This window comes from Piliocolobus tephrosceles, chromosome X, assembly GCF_002776525.5.
Source record: "Piliocolobus tephrosceles isolate RC106 chromosome X, ASM277652v3, whole genome shotgun sequence".
NCBI lineage: Eukaryota > Metazoa > Chordata > Mammalia > Primates > Cercopithecidae > Piliocolobus > Piliocolobus tephrosceles.
In genome coordinates, this window is record NC_045455.1 from 83913376 (window position 1) to 83927891 (window position 14516).

General features: G+C 41.7%; 1 protein-coding gene across 1 annotated transcript in view; it reads right to left on the bottom strand.

The window, feature by feature from the left end:
• The window catches only part of FRY (FRY microtubule binding protein), a 271904-nt gene that overhangs the window by 85455 nt on the left and 171933 nt on the right, over positions 1–14516 (bottom strand). The window contains exons 31-35 of the mRNA XM_023208778.1: positions 14198–14369; positions 7695–7951; positions 7057–7203; positions 5762–5930; positions 4414–4504 (exon numbers count right to left, since the gene is read on the bottom strand). Of these exons, the coding sequence (XP_023064546.1) occupies positions 4414–4504; positions 5762–5930; positions 7057–7203; positions 7695–7951; positions 14198–14369 (836 nt within the window). The remainder of the gene's footprint in view (positions 1–4413; positions 4505–5761; positions 5931–7056; positions 7204–7694; positions 7952–14197; positions 14370–14516) is intronic.

The window sequence follows — 14516 nt, forward strand, 5'->3', positions numbered from 1 at the left end:
AGGGCGCGGACGGGGAAGAATTACAGGATGGATGGCAACTGTCTCTTTTCCCTTTTGAGTTGGATTTAAAGGGGTGTTGGGTGGAGTTTATTTATGAGGCTGGAATAAAGAGGAGGAGCAAGTCCCTTCCAGACTGTTCTCCTTGTTCTGGAGAAGACTAAAACCACAGTGTAGCAAAGTGTATGTCTGGCAAGGAAAAAGTAAAAAACTGACGCCCAAGTGTAAAATCTGTTATTTTCCTTTGCTTTTCTGGGTTGATGAGGCTTATTTTGGGTCTGGTCCCTGGAAGAATTTCAAGGATTAAGTAGAATCTTTGATGCCTTTTAACATCAAAGGTACATACCTTAAGAAATACATCATGAAAAGAGCTCTGGTAAGACAAAAATTAGAAAGATGAAATGTTCCCCTCAGTTTTACCTTGTTGATTTAGCTCAAATTAATAATACTTTGATAACTGAACTAATAGTTAATATGTATTGATGTATATCAACACTATCAATTTAGATAGAAATCATTTCTGTTTCGACACAGATCGTTCAAAATTTACACAGACGAGGTTTACTGCTTTAGCTGCCTATGAAAAATCCCTTTGTGGGCATATAAATTTATAAAAATCTTTTATTAAGATTGATGTATTGAAAATAATTATGGCTGGGCGCAGTCACTCACACCTGTAATCCCAGCACTTTGGGAGGCTGAGGTGGGAGCATCAGTTGAGCCCAGGAGTTTGAGACCAGCCTGGGCAACATAGTGAAACCCCGTCTCTACAAGAAATAAAAAAATGAGCGAGGTGTGGTGGCACATGTCTATACTCCCAGCTACCCGGGAGGCTGAAGCAGGAGGACTGCTTGAGCCTGGGATGCTGAGCCTGCAGTGAGCTGTGGTTTCGTGCATTTCACCGTAGGTGACAGAATGAGACTCTGTCTCAAAAACAAAAACTTATGAAGATTGTTTCTGCATACTTTAAAAATTGCTATAAACTACTCTTTTAATATATTCATTTTGATGCCTAGTAAAATAAACTACATGAAAAATCTTAGAGTGTAGGTGTACTTTCTGTTACAATTTCTGACAGTTTTTAAAAAGTTTTATTAATACACAATAGATGTACCTTGTTCAGGGTAGATGTGAACATGTGATACATGCATTCAATGTGTAACTATCAAATCAGGGTAATTGGGATATCCGTCATCTTAAATATTTATTTTTTCTTTATGCTAGGAACTTATGAATTATTCTCTTCTAGTTATTTTGAAATGTTTAATAGATTACTGTTAACTTGAATAGCTGTTTTTTAAAAAAACTGAATGTTATAAAACTTGCTTTTCCTTTTCTTACTTTGGCCACTGGGGCCTTAAGATTAGGTTAATGTTAAGTTGTAGTTTTCCTTAGTCAGGACTTAAGATACCAACTATCTTATCCTCCTCGTAGCTTGGCACATATTCTTTTACTCTTGTTTTAACGTTCTTTCACTTAAGCTATACGGTTTGTTTGTGCTTTTGTCAGTAGGAACGGTATTATTAAATATTACTGAGTCACATCAAAGAAACATTAATCTAGTTGTAAAGAACACGGAGCCAAGGCGGCCATTTTGTCCCACTCCACGGTGCTTCCCTCAGCCCAGCAATGGATATGGTGGAAGAGATGCCCCACTCCTGAGGTGTGTTAACACAGCAGCCTGGGGCGGTGTTTCTGAGCAACACTGTCTTTGTAGGCTCTTTGCCTACAAGGACTGTAAAGAAAGGAGTAAATCACTCTCCTCCGAGATGGGTTACTGAAAGGGTAAGAGAAAGGGGACTGGTGGTGGTTGGACAGCTTACCCACCTCTGGGGCTGTGACGTTTCTCCTATTTTCATTCACTTACCAAATGAGCACTTTAAAATGCCTACTATGGACAGCACAGTAGACTAATCACTGAGCATGGAAAAATGTGTAAGACAGGGGTGTCCAATCTTTTGGCTTCCCTTGACCACACTGGAATAAGAACTGGCCACACTAACACAATAGCTGATGAGCTAAAAATAAATAAATAAATAAATAAAATCATACACACTCAAAATCTCATAATCTTTTAAGAAAGTTTATGAATTTGTGTTGGGCCACATTCAAAGCTGTCCCGGGCCGCATGTGGCCTGTGAGCCGCAGGTTGGACAAGCTTGGTGTAAGAGATACGCAGTCTGTGTTCTCTAGGAATTAAAATCTGGTGGTTGAGATAAGTGTGTCTGTAAGTACCTATACATCAACATGACAGAGATTACAAGGAGGAGGGGTGATAAGTAGATTGAAGAGAAAAAAGGATTTTAGGCTGAGGGCACAGCCTACTTTCATAGAAAAAAAAAGAATACAGTAGAGAAATAGTGTAGGTGCTATATGGGATCAATGGAATAGTGGTGTCCATTGGGAGAGAATATTCATAGACGTATGTTTGCACATATATGTGAATATGATCAATCAGTATGTTATAGGTAGATAATCAGTATAAAATAATCTGACATGTATGAATATGTGTGATGTATGTGGGTAGATAATTCCATCAGGTTTTCCAATGACCAGCAGAGATATGATGACAGAGCAGGAGTAACAGCTAAACAAGAAAATCTCTCTTGAAGATGTTCTGTGATCTTGATATTAGAGAGATTACTGGCTTCTTAAGTTCAAAGGCACCACTAAAAACTAGGCAGGGCCAGGCGCGGTGGCTCACGCCTGTAATTCCGGCACTTTGAGAGGCCAAAGCAGGCGGATCACAAGATCAGGGGATCGAGACCATCCTGGCTAACATGGTGAAACACCATCTCTACTAAAAATAGAAAAATTAGCCGGGCTTGATGGTGGGCACCTGTAGTCCCAGCTACTCGGGAAGTTGAGGCAGGAGAATGGTGTGAACCCAGGAGACGGAGCTTGCGGTGGGCCAAGATAGAGATTGCGCCACGGCACTCCAGCCTGGGCGACAGACCCAGACTCCGTCTAAAAAAGAAAAACAACTCTAGGCAGGACACTCAGAATTCTGGCCCTCAACAGGCCTTTGTAATGAGATGTTAATACATGGAGCTCTATCACCTTTCTACCTCAAATAAAATTCAGAGGGGAAACTCAGACAAAACAATAGATTATCAAGAATGTTATACTCTAGTGAGAAAGTAAAAATATCTTTAGAGAAATACGGTGATTTTTATCATGAGGCAGTTTTCCAAGGAAGGTAATATTAATAGCAAATACAGATTTTAAAAAATAACATGCTAATTAGTAATCTTGTACCTTCACTAATATGTGAAAAAGTATAAAAACCTTTATTCATTCCTGAGAAAGAAATAAAAGCCTTTATTAGAGAACTACAAAGGACAAGGTCTGTAATTCATGATCTGCTGGGTTTGGGCTTTTAGTCTGAAGGGAAGCCCCTATGGATGAACATCTGCCTAAAGGTAACACAGCTGCCCAGCGATGCAGTAAGGAATCTGGCAGGCGCCTGAATTAGGGAAGGAGCCTTCAGAGCCCCAGGGGCAGGCAGCCCTGTGTCGGGTCATCTCCACGTCAGCCCCTGCTGTGCCCCAGCGCGCATGATGAAATCCTCAGGATGCTCAGGAAGCACTGTGGGCTTGCTGGGGCATTTTGGGCTAAGTGACTTATTTTCATTACTTGATCCCCTAAATTGTCTTTAATATGAATTTGTGAGCATCTCATCCTTAAAAGGGCTCCCTCATTACCTTTCACTATAAAATGCTCAGCTGATGGCATTTTCAACACTGTGAGGATCATCCTAATTTTCCTTTTTTAAAAATTTGAGTTTTGTTTTTCTCTCCTGGTTTCTCTCCCTGCTCTTCACAGTCAACTGCAGGAAAGAGTGACTCTGATTTGACTACTGATGAGTAGTTCATAGGTAAGGCAATAAGGAGGAGGAGATATGGGGGAAATATTATTATTAAAGAGCTAATGTGGAGGGAATGGAGACTTTGTTCAGCAGGAAGAGACAGTGTTTTGGTTAACCAAGACAGGACAAAGCAAAAATAAAATAAGAATAATGATGTTTCATAGAACTCACCTCAAGATGACTACTCTATCCCTAAGAAATTATTCAGCAATCAGATTTGAAAATTTCACATGGCATTTCTAATTCCAGATGGTCTGTGCCCATTAACAGAACAACTCATGGTTTTTACTAAGCCCTGGGATAAGTGGAATTCCACCCCCAGAACAACCCCCTTCTTAATCTTTCTCTTCTCTGACTTTGCACAGAAATAACTGTTATCTTTAGGGATATACAGACTAGAGGTGGAAAGTAAGTCTCAGTTTCTAAAAACAAAGAAGGATTTTTATGTATGTGCAAAATTTATGAAACTCCACAAACCTGTATTGATGTCTTTGTATAGATTATTGCAGAACATTACACTGGATATTAAGTCAAATTTCTGCACCAACCTTTCATCAGATTCTTTCAATATCTTGTTCTCCTCAGCATCTGGGAAATTGTCCTGGCCAGCAACCACTGTATTGCTGCTAGAAGTGGTTCCTGTAGGTGGGATTGGAAGAAAAACACTCAGAAAAAGATGCAAGCGGAGGGGTCAAGCTCAAGTCTCAAGTAATTCCAGGGAAAGATTTCCTGTAAAATCTTATGTTTGAAAGATTTTTTACGTCTTCTGCACAATCTCAGACATTCTAAACAATCTTCCAAGCCCACACCACTGAAATGAGAGAATCGTAGACATCTGTTATGGTCAAACCAAATTCCGTAACTCTTGTAAAGCAAGGCTACATTCTTGAAACCTCTTCTTCCTGGCCACTTAGGTAATGAGCTTATTTATAGTGGCTGGCCCTGCTGTTGGCTGCTTTAGTATTTCTGGGTCCAGGAGTTACTAAACCAATGCTAGCGAAGTAAGGCCAAGTACCTAGCACTTCTGATTGCTGTGCTACTGCTTCCCTGTAAGGACACTGCTCTGGTGGCAGGGTGTAGGGCGAACAGAGGGCACAGGAGACTCGGGGAGGAGAGGAATTGGAAGGCAGTTACTGCATGAGGTCAGCAGAAGGGAGGCAGGCTTCAAGGAATTTGAGGAGGATGGCATATATTTCATGAAAGGTTGCTGAGATACCAATTAACCAAAAGTGATAATATTTTGGGGGGTATTTTAATCAATGCTGAAGGAATATTAGCCAAGGGAGGGTCCAGATACAAGAAGGAGGATCCAGAAATGAGATTATTGGGTGACTGCAGTGTCCTGGCTGGGATTGGCCTGAAATACAAAGTTCTGTGATGGAGGATGCTTGAGCCACAGATTCTCAGTCATCTTTACAAGATCATTTCATTAACTCTACAGTCCCTAAGAGACTCAGTTATTCTCTTTTTTTGAGACACAATCTTGCTCTGTCACCTAAGCTGGAGTGTAGTGGTAAAATCTTGGCTCACTGCTACCTCCGCCTCATGGGTTCAAGCGATTCTCCTGCCACAGCCTCCTGAGGAGCTGGGAGTACTGGTGCGTGTCACCACATCCGGCTAAGTTTTTGTATTTTTAGTAGAGATGGGGTTTCACCATGTTGGCCAGGCTGGTCTTGAACTCCTGACCTCAGCCTCCGCCTCCCAAAGTGCTGGGATTACAGGTGTGAGTCCCCACACCCAGCCCATGTCTCAGTTATTCTTAAGCCATCTCTTAATTGAATGCACACACAGGAATAAGAAAAAAGTAACAAACACATTCTCATATCCTTTCAGGAATCTACATGAAGGAAACCCCAGGGATCTGTGACCAGGTGTCTGCCCGGTGGCTCTTCTTACCTGAGGCTGCTGCAGACGCCTTGCTGCTGGCCGTGAAGCGGTAGAAGGGCGGGTTGTCGCAATGCTGGACGATGGGGTTCACGGGCTCTGTCTGCTGCAGCTCAAAGAGAAGCTCTTCCATGGTTTGAATGGTGTTGTTACGGCACAAGTATATTGCCACTTTTTTAATCTGAGAAGAGAAAAATAAAACAAGGGATGTTTCACAGAGCCTAGTCCACAGGAACGCTAGGTCAGTAAACCTCTCATTTAGATAAGTGTGTCATCATGCAGGAGCTGTCACCGTGATAGCTACTCTTTGTGCTATCCTAGGATGAACCAAGGGCTTGGATTAAAATTCACCTCTCTTCACCTGCATGTCTGACAGCAGTGTGTTCTTAAGTCCTTACCTTTTCTAATGGCTAAGTTTTAAAAAGTTACTTTTGAGGCACGTGAATTCTATCTAAACTGAAAACTTGCCATCAAAGGTCTCATCTTCAGAAAGAATTTTATTTATACAAACCCTGGGAAAAAACTGTTAGCTATTTTTGTTTAAAAAGGAATCCAGTTCCCTGCTATTCTCTTCCCCTCAAGAAACAAATGAGTTTTAGCTGTTTTTATGGTTTTAAATTTTAAAAATAACTCTGGATTAAAGCTCCACATTACCGCAGGCCTCATAGTCCAACCTGAGCCCTGCAAGCTGCAGTGAGGCTTATGTGACTCAAAGCAGCAGGAAGGCATAAACCCGTCACAAAAACAACCAGCACAGAAATGCCAATTGAGTTTGGGTTTTAAAAATGCTGTCATTCTGTTGATCCTATCACTTTTAAATACCAACAGTAAATATCAGACATTTCAGAAGGATTTCTCTGTGCTTACTTCCCTCTTCTACCACTTGAATTTGAAGAGAAAAACCTGGATACTCTACTTTCCTATTCTGTTTCAAGCGCATCAAGATGTAAACATTCTTATTAGTAATAATACAACACTTTACTTAGTGTCTCTTACATAGTAGGTCCAATGTTTATAGAAGGCAGCTTTCGGAAACTGCCAAAAAATACCCACCCCCGGTATCAATAGGCTTCTGTGTCCCAAGGCTCAGAGCAAGGAGATGACAGAGGCATCACTAGCACACATAGCCAGTGTCTAGGGGGCAAGAAGGGAACTTCTATGTAATATCTGGATGAGCTCACAGGAGATTCATGTGACTAACTGGACATTTCTATTTTAGCTGGAGCAAAGAGCACATTCTGACTTGCAAATTGCACATGGGAGTCCCTGCAGGAATAATCACTCTTGAAGGTCTGAGAAACACTTACATAGGGTAGGAGAACTGTGTCACTGCTGACCCCACAGAGGCTAATCAGGAACTGCAAGGTGATCCTCAAGTTGTTGCTCCATTTCTCATTATTGGCTAAAGCATTCCAAGCATTTTCCATTTCTGGCCCAGGAACTTCATCTCCATACTATATAACAAAGTAAAAACCAGCCCAAGAGATGTGTAAAAACTGTAAGGATGCAAAATGTTTGACTGAAAGTAGTTTTGAGGATCATGACCATGTCAAAATCATAAGGAGGAAACATGACCATTTATCAGAAAGATGTCATCTTTCAGTAAATAGTAATTAATAATGCACAGATCAGTCATGCACAATACCTATTCATGTGAGTTTTTAAAACATTAGGCTTATTTTTATTTTTATTATTATATTTCAAATTGCTGTAAGATACACACAACATAAAGTTTACCATCACCACCATTTGCAAGTGTACAGCCTGTGGCATTAAGTCCATTCATATTGCTGTGCAACCATCACCACTATTTATCCCCATTCATGTGATTTTAAAGGAATTCCATTTTCCCTGGGGTTTGACTAACCCATGGTTTTTTTTTTTTTTTTTTTTTTTTTCTGATGATGGAGCCGTGCTATGTGAAGCACATTTCCTCTGAGTTTACCTTGGCTGTCATGTACATGAGGTTGTTCAGGACCAGTGACGTGGCTTCTGGAGAGCCCCAGCCATTTCCTCTCAGCCCGTGAGAAGCAGTCACGTCGCCTTCCCGGTCCTTGACTTCGTCCTCTGGGCTGCTGGGGCTCGACCCTGGGAGGAGGAGCCTGCTGTCCACCAGCTCGATGTTGTGCAGCCAGGGCAGCAGGTAGGTGAGCATGATCTGGCGCCCGTTGGGGTGTGTTGTGGGGAATCGCTGGCTTACCTCTAAAGAGAATTGCAGGACGGAGAGTCATTCATACCTTATTCCATGAAAATAAATTAAAATTCAAATGCCAACTTGCAGACTGAACAGTGTCCTACATTTACAAAACATTTTCATATACAGGAGCTCCCCAAGGCCACAGAATCATAAAATCAAGGCTTGTCTGCAAGTTTGTTGCTCCACATCTGGTGCCCTGTGCAGGAAAGTGTATAGCACTGTGGGGCAAGCACAGGCTTGGTAAAAGTGGAGTGAGTTCAAATCTACGGCTAGCGGAAGATGTATATCAGAGGGTGGACAAACTAAGGGACTCAGAGTCAGAAGGGCATGTGTTCAGATTCCAGATCCACCACATACTAGTGGCATGTGACTCTGGGCTAGTTACTTAACCTCTCTGCTCCTCAGTTCCCTTGTGGGTAAAATGGAACCGATAGGGCCCCACATCAGGCTACTGTAACGACTAAAAGATATAATCATAATGAATGCAATGTGCTCAGCACAGTGCCTATCATCTAGCAAGCTGTTATAAATTGTGGTTAGGATCAGTCTAACGTCAACGATTATCTTTCCACTGACCCAGTGTCTTACAAAGAGTCTTTCATGAAACACTGGCTGTTAAAAAGTGACATGTGGATCTCTAGGAAGGATAAACCCAGTTTGCAGAGTCGTCTTGAAAACTGCTAAGCATGTGCAAGGTGCCTGCCAAGGGCTGCGTGTCCCTTGTGAGACAAGTGAGTCCAAACAGTGAAGCCCTAGGTCTGGTCCAGCCATTTCACCATTACTTTCTCTCAGAGCATTCTGGCATTGTTTCACTGCTGGCAGCATTTAATTTTATAATCCAAACAAACTTTCTAAGATAGAGAAGCACAGCATTATGTATATGCAGTAGGCTCCGATGTAATCTCCTATTTCTCATATGTAGAGAAGAAGGTGTTTTATCCTCAGGGAAATTAGAAAGCTTGGTCTTATACAGGTGTGATGATCCAGGGTGGCAATGCAGTCTCGCTTAGAGGGCTCATGGCTGCTAAATAATAGAACAACACAGATGCCAGGAATTATACCCAGATAATTCACTGGATCTTCTGAAACAGCAGCTTTAATCGATTTGGCCCTTTTCCTAAAATTAAAATTATAATGTTTTACTTTGGAGACCATAAGGTTATATCACAATACTCAGACAGTGCTAAGCTATTATGTTTTATATAGGTCAAAATTTCCAAATTTACTTGATTTCTACATTTACAGATGTGTCTGATGTATGTGACTGTTATGTCACATGCTCAAATCCTTATGAAATCAGAACATTCATTTGTCCCAAGGTACGGGGCATTTTCTAGGCGCAAGCCACTGTGCTAGACATGACAAAGACAGCAAAGACTGACGAGTGATGCAGTTGCTGCCCCTAAGAAAAAGACTCAGGCAAATTATGTTGACAAATTACTCTGCGGCAAGGGAAACCGTGACAAATGAAATCAGAAAGGCACAGAGTGCTTTGGGGGTTCGGTGGTGGAAAATGACTTCCGGGTGCGAAACTCAGAATTTACTTTTATGGTGGGAAAACTATTTAAACTCCACTAGAAGGATCTGGACTTTGAAGAGGGGGGAAAAAAATTCCCAAAAACGAATAAGAGAGAGAGCAGTTACTCAAAAGACCTATCTTTTAACAACGGTATAAAAATCTATAGACTTTTTGGAGCCAAGACTTATGTATTACATAATTTGCTTGTTTGTTACGTTAATTGCATTTTGTCTGACAGACATCAGCACCAAGAGGGTAGCGATGGCTGTCTGAGGTATCCCAAGCACCCAGGTAGCTCCTGGACAGTCAAGGCTGGTTCCGTTTTTAAAAGGGAACAAGAAAAGAAGAATGCCATAGACATGCAAACAGCCCCCTATTCACTGCTCCAGAAATACTTTAAATAAAATGTGAGACATCAGTGGGATGCTCTTGTTCAGTGGACCTGAACAATTTGGCCGTTTACAATAATTAGGTCATTTGAAATTACAGGCAATAAAAATTTCACCACAGGGTTTATATTAAAAACAAGTGTTTGGAATCTATTATAACCTCCTGATTTTTCTGTGTTATTTTTAAAAAGTAATTTCCCATAAGTCAAAACAACCAAAAGGTAATTCTTGAAGGAAGTGTAGGTTGAACCTGCTTGCAACTCATAGGAGCCTCTGATGTGGTTAAAGTTGCTGGACTGTTTGTCTTCTCGCTCCTGAATCGTGAACCACTCCCACTTTACTAGCATCTCCCTCTCAGCTAATAAACATGCTCCAATATCGCTCATCCTTACAACTCCTCCTCTGACACCGCACCCCGCTGGAGCGCCAGCCTCTCTTTCTACTTTCTTTCCCAGCCAGGCCACTGCAATCTGGCTTCTGCCACTACCTCCCTGCAGAAACTACTGATAGTTACCAATGAATCTCGAAACTCCGAGAGTTATTTTCAGGTCTTCTCTTCTGGGATCTCTCTACTGCATCGGAGGCTGTGGACTGCTCAGTCTCTCCTTCTAAATCTCTTTCCTTTACGTTTCCATGAAACTCTTCTCCTGAGTGTTCTCCCTCCATTCCGTCTCACCCTTCCGTCTTCCTCAGACCAGTCAGCAACAGTGGGGGTGTCCAGGCCCTTTCTTCCACTCTGTGCTCTCTCCATTCCTGATCTCATCTGTGCCTGTGGCTCTAATCCCTTCCATCCTGCTGTGAGCTGCTAGTGCTGAACTCCCCTCAGTCCAGGCTCATACATACAGGAGGAAGTCCAGCAGACACATACACTCAACATCCTGGGCTGGCTCCCAATCTCTGCCTTGCCCCAAACCTTCTCCTCTCCCTGTATTGGGTTTCTAGGAGGGTTATCACCACTGACCTTCCTGATATCACAGTAGGCATTCTCTTCTGTGCCTCTGCCTGGCAGCTTTTCACGCTGGTTTCTCCTCTCCAGTCTCATTGGGCTGTCTTTGTTCGGGCCCTTATCATTTATTATTTCCTACTTGGACTATTGCCCTTGTTTCTTAACTAGCTTCTTCTCTCCAGACTGGATGTTCACTAATCCACCCTCCATACTGCAACCAGGCTTTAAAAAATGCAGTCTAATCTTGATACCCCCTCTTCTTGTTTGCAACTCATCAGTGGCTTTCAAAACCCCAGCAGCTTGCTTGGATGCTCTCTCTGTTTACAGAGCTCTGAAGGGGGATTCAAAAAGCACATATGGAAGATTGCTGGCCTGCAAACCTCTTAGTGTATACAAGGCCTTCCAAGATACGATTTTGGCCTCTGCGTCTGTCCACAACCATCTCTAGTTTGTCCTGTTCCTGCACATTATGTTACCCAAGCTGACCTCTATATAATCCCCTAATTACATCATGCTAGTTTGTAACTCTAAGCCCATGCATATGCAATAGTTTCTTGGTCTGTAATGTCTGTCGACTACTTGTCTGCTATGCAAATTTCTACTCCTTTCAAACTACAGCTGAGACAACTTCTCTGGGAAGTCTTTTCTGATATTCCTGGCCCAATAATTGATTACTCCCTCAGCTACTGTCTAACACATTGAGCATTTTTCTTTTTTAAAAAATTGCATTTGCTATACTGTATCAAAATCATTTGATTGCACATCTAGTTTTTCTTTTTTTGAGACAGAGTCTCGCTCTGTTGCCCAGGCTGGAGTGCAGTACCACAATCTCGGCTCACTACAACCTCTGCCTCTTGGGTTCAAGCAATTCTCGTGCCTCAGCCTCCTGAGTAGCTGGGATTATAGGCATGTGCCACCATGCCCAGCTAATTTTTATATTTTTAGTAGAGACAGGGTTTCACAATGTTGGCCAGGCAGGCCTTGAACTCCTGGTCTCAAGTGGTCCACCTGCCTCAGCCTCCCAAGATTCTGGGATTACAGGCATGAGCCACTGTGCTTGGCTTGATTGCACATCTATCTTTACTGCTAGACTATGAACTGCTGATGGGAGACACTTTTATTTCCCTCTGTATTTCTGAAACCCAAGCACAGTGCCTAGTATGTAGGCAGCACTCAAATCTTGGGTGAAATGCATAAAAATAAATTTTAGTTTTGTAAGAAGAGAATTAATTTACTAAAAAGGCTTTTATTGGGTCTCTCCACTGTTTCTGGTATTACACAAAGAAGTGACTAACTCTGCCTGAGGTAGATGAAGAGGTCTGCACAGTAGAGCTGGATGTTAAATTAGATCTTATGGAAAGTTGAAGTTAGGAAGAAAGGGTAAGGGCCATTCAACAGCATCTATAGAGCAAAGATTTACAAGACGACCTGGAATGTTGGTCAAAGATTCAGTAGGATTGAAGTAAAGGATTCTTGAATGAAAAGGTAGAAAGCAAGTTGAGAAAAGGAGTTTTTTTCCCCCACCCCTTGGCTGAGTTCTAATTTTATAGCAATGGCTTTGGAGGAAGACAGATCTAGATTTAATTCTGGCTTGGTTGCTTCCTAGCTATATGGTCTTGAGCAAATTATTTAACATCTCTAAACCATAGTTTCTCATCTGTAAAACAGTGATGATGGTGGTGGTGGTCGTTGTGATAATTCCATGCCAGAAATGGGTCAGCTGCTTGGTTTTCATTAGATCATTTTAATCTTCACATCCTATGGGGTAGTCATTACTATTACAGATAAGGAATGTAATTTAGAGGTTCTGTGACTTGCTCACAGTCAAACAACTAGTGAAAGGTTGCCTGACTCCAAAGCCTGTTCTAACCACTGTACTATACCAGGGGTTGTAAATATTAAGTGATGAATGCAATGCACATAAAGTGCCTAGCACGGAGCCTGGTACCTACTATCCACTCACTAAATATAGGCTGTTATCAGCTATTTTTAGGACAATTGGGCAGATAAGTTTGAGTTAAGAAGTGCTGTACATATTTGACTTTGCATAGTGGATGGATTGCTACATGGAGGATAAACTATAGTTAGGTAATGCAGAGGCAGGGAAGGACTGAGGAGGATCTGGACAAAGCAGTGGTGAGGTGGTGATAGAGATGGAAAAAGAGGATGAATTCAAGAGACCAAAGTCTGTCTCTTGGCAAAGTGCTACATAAGCTTAGGCAAGAAGTTAGTTGACAAATGCAATTCTTTTTTTATTTTTTTTTTGAGACAGAGTCTCACTCTGTTGCCTAGGCTGGAGCGGACTGGCATGATCTCGGCTCACTGCAGTCGCCGCCTCCCAGGTTCAACTGATTCTCCTACCTCAGCCTCCCAAGTAGCTGGGACTCTAGGTGCCCGCCACCATGCCCGGCTAATTTCTGTATTTTTTGTAGAGACAGGGTTTCACCATGTTAGCCAGGCTGGTCTCCAGCTCCTGACCTCAGGTGATTAGCCCTCCTCGGCCTCCCAAAATGTTGGGATTACGGGTGTGAGTAACCGGCCTGCCAAATGCAATTCTTGAGCAACTAATTTTCACAAAAACTATTTATGAAGATTGCAAAGAGTATGCAAAAATTCAAACTTTCAACAACTTATATATGTGGCAAAATACAAGCTACAAAACACCACCACTATCACAACCACCAAGTAACTTACAGCAATTATATGTATTATAAATTATACTGTTCATATTTAGCTTTTGTGGGAAATTAGTTTCTTTGGGAAATTTATATATATAATGTGTGCAGAAGTTAGTATTATTAATCTAAGCACCTTACATTTGTCATATGTATGTTTATACCTACACTGCTTTAGATAAAGAACTTTTTTTCATTTAAAAATTATTATAGAATTTACTTTCACAAGTCACTGGATCTAGCCCACAGTAATTCTGACCTACAAACTTAGCATCACTAATTATCACTCTAAGATTTTTTTTTTTTTTTTTTTTTTTTTTTTTTTGAGACAGTCTCACTCTGTCATCTAGGCTGGAGTGCAGTGACACGATCTTGGCTCACTGCAACCTCCGCCTCCTGGGTTCAAGTGATTCTCCTGCCTCAGCCTCCCAAGTAGCTGGGATTACAGGCACATGCCACCACACCTGGCTAATTTTTGTAGTTTTAGTAGCGACAGGATTTCACCATGTTGGCCAGGCTGGTCTCAAACTCCTGATTCAAATGATCTGCCTGCCTCACCCTCCCAAAGTGCTGGGATTACAGGCATAAGGAGCATCGCTCCCAGTCATAACTCTAATATTAAACTAGAATTTAAAAAGAAAAATTACTTAGAGTAATGAAATGATCACCTATGTCATTATTAGAAATGATCACATATGTTATTATTGACTATTGCCTGGTACCTGAGAAGAGGGGGAGTGTGAGCTCAGGGTACATCCTGGCCAGCTCACATGACAAGAGGGTGAGTGACACGCTGTAGAGGGCTGGCAGCGGGCCATGTGTTCCATAGAGAATACTTCCCGGTCTTTGCTCAGCAACTTTCTTCGAGTATACGAAAAGCTTTGCTTCAAGGATCTATAAAGAGGTAGGAAAGTGAAAAGTAGTATGAAAAATATTAGCTGGATACTTCAGGAGCATTTGTATTTAACAAAGGTTAGAAGTAACAAAATTAACGCCCATTTAAAAACAGTATTAAAGGCAAAACATCAGTTTAATTAGTAT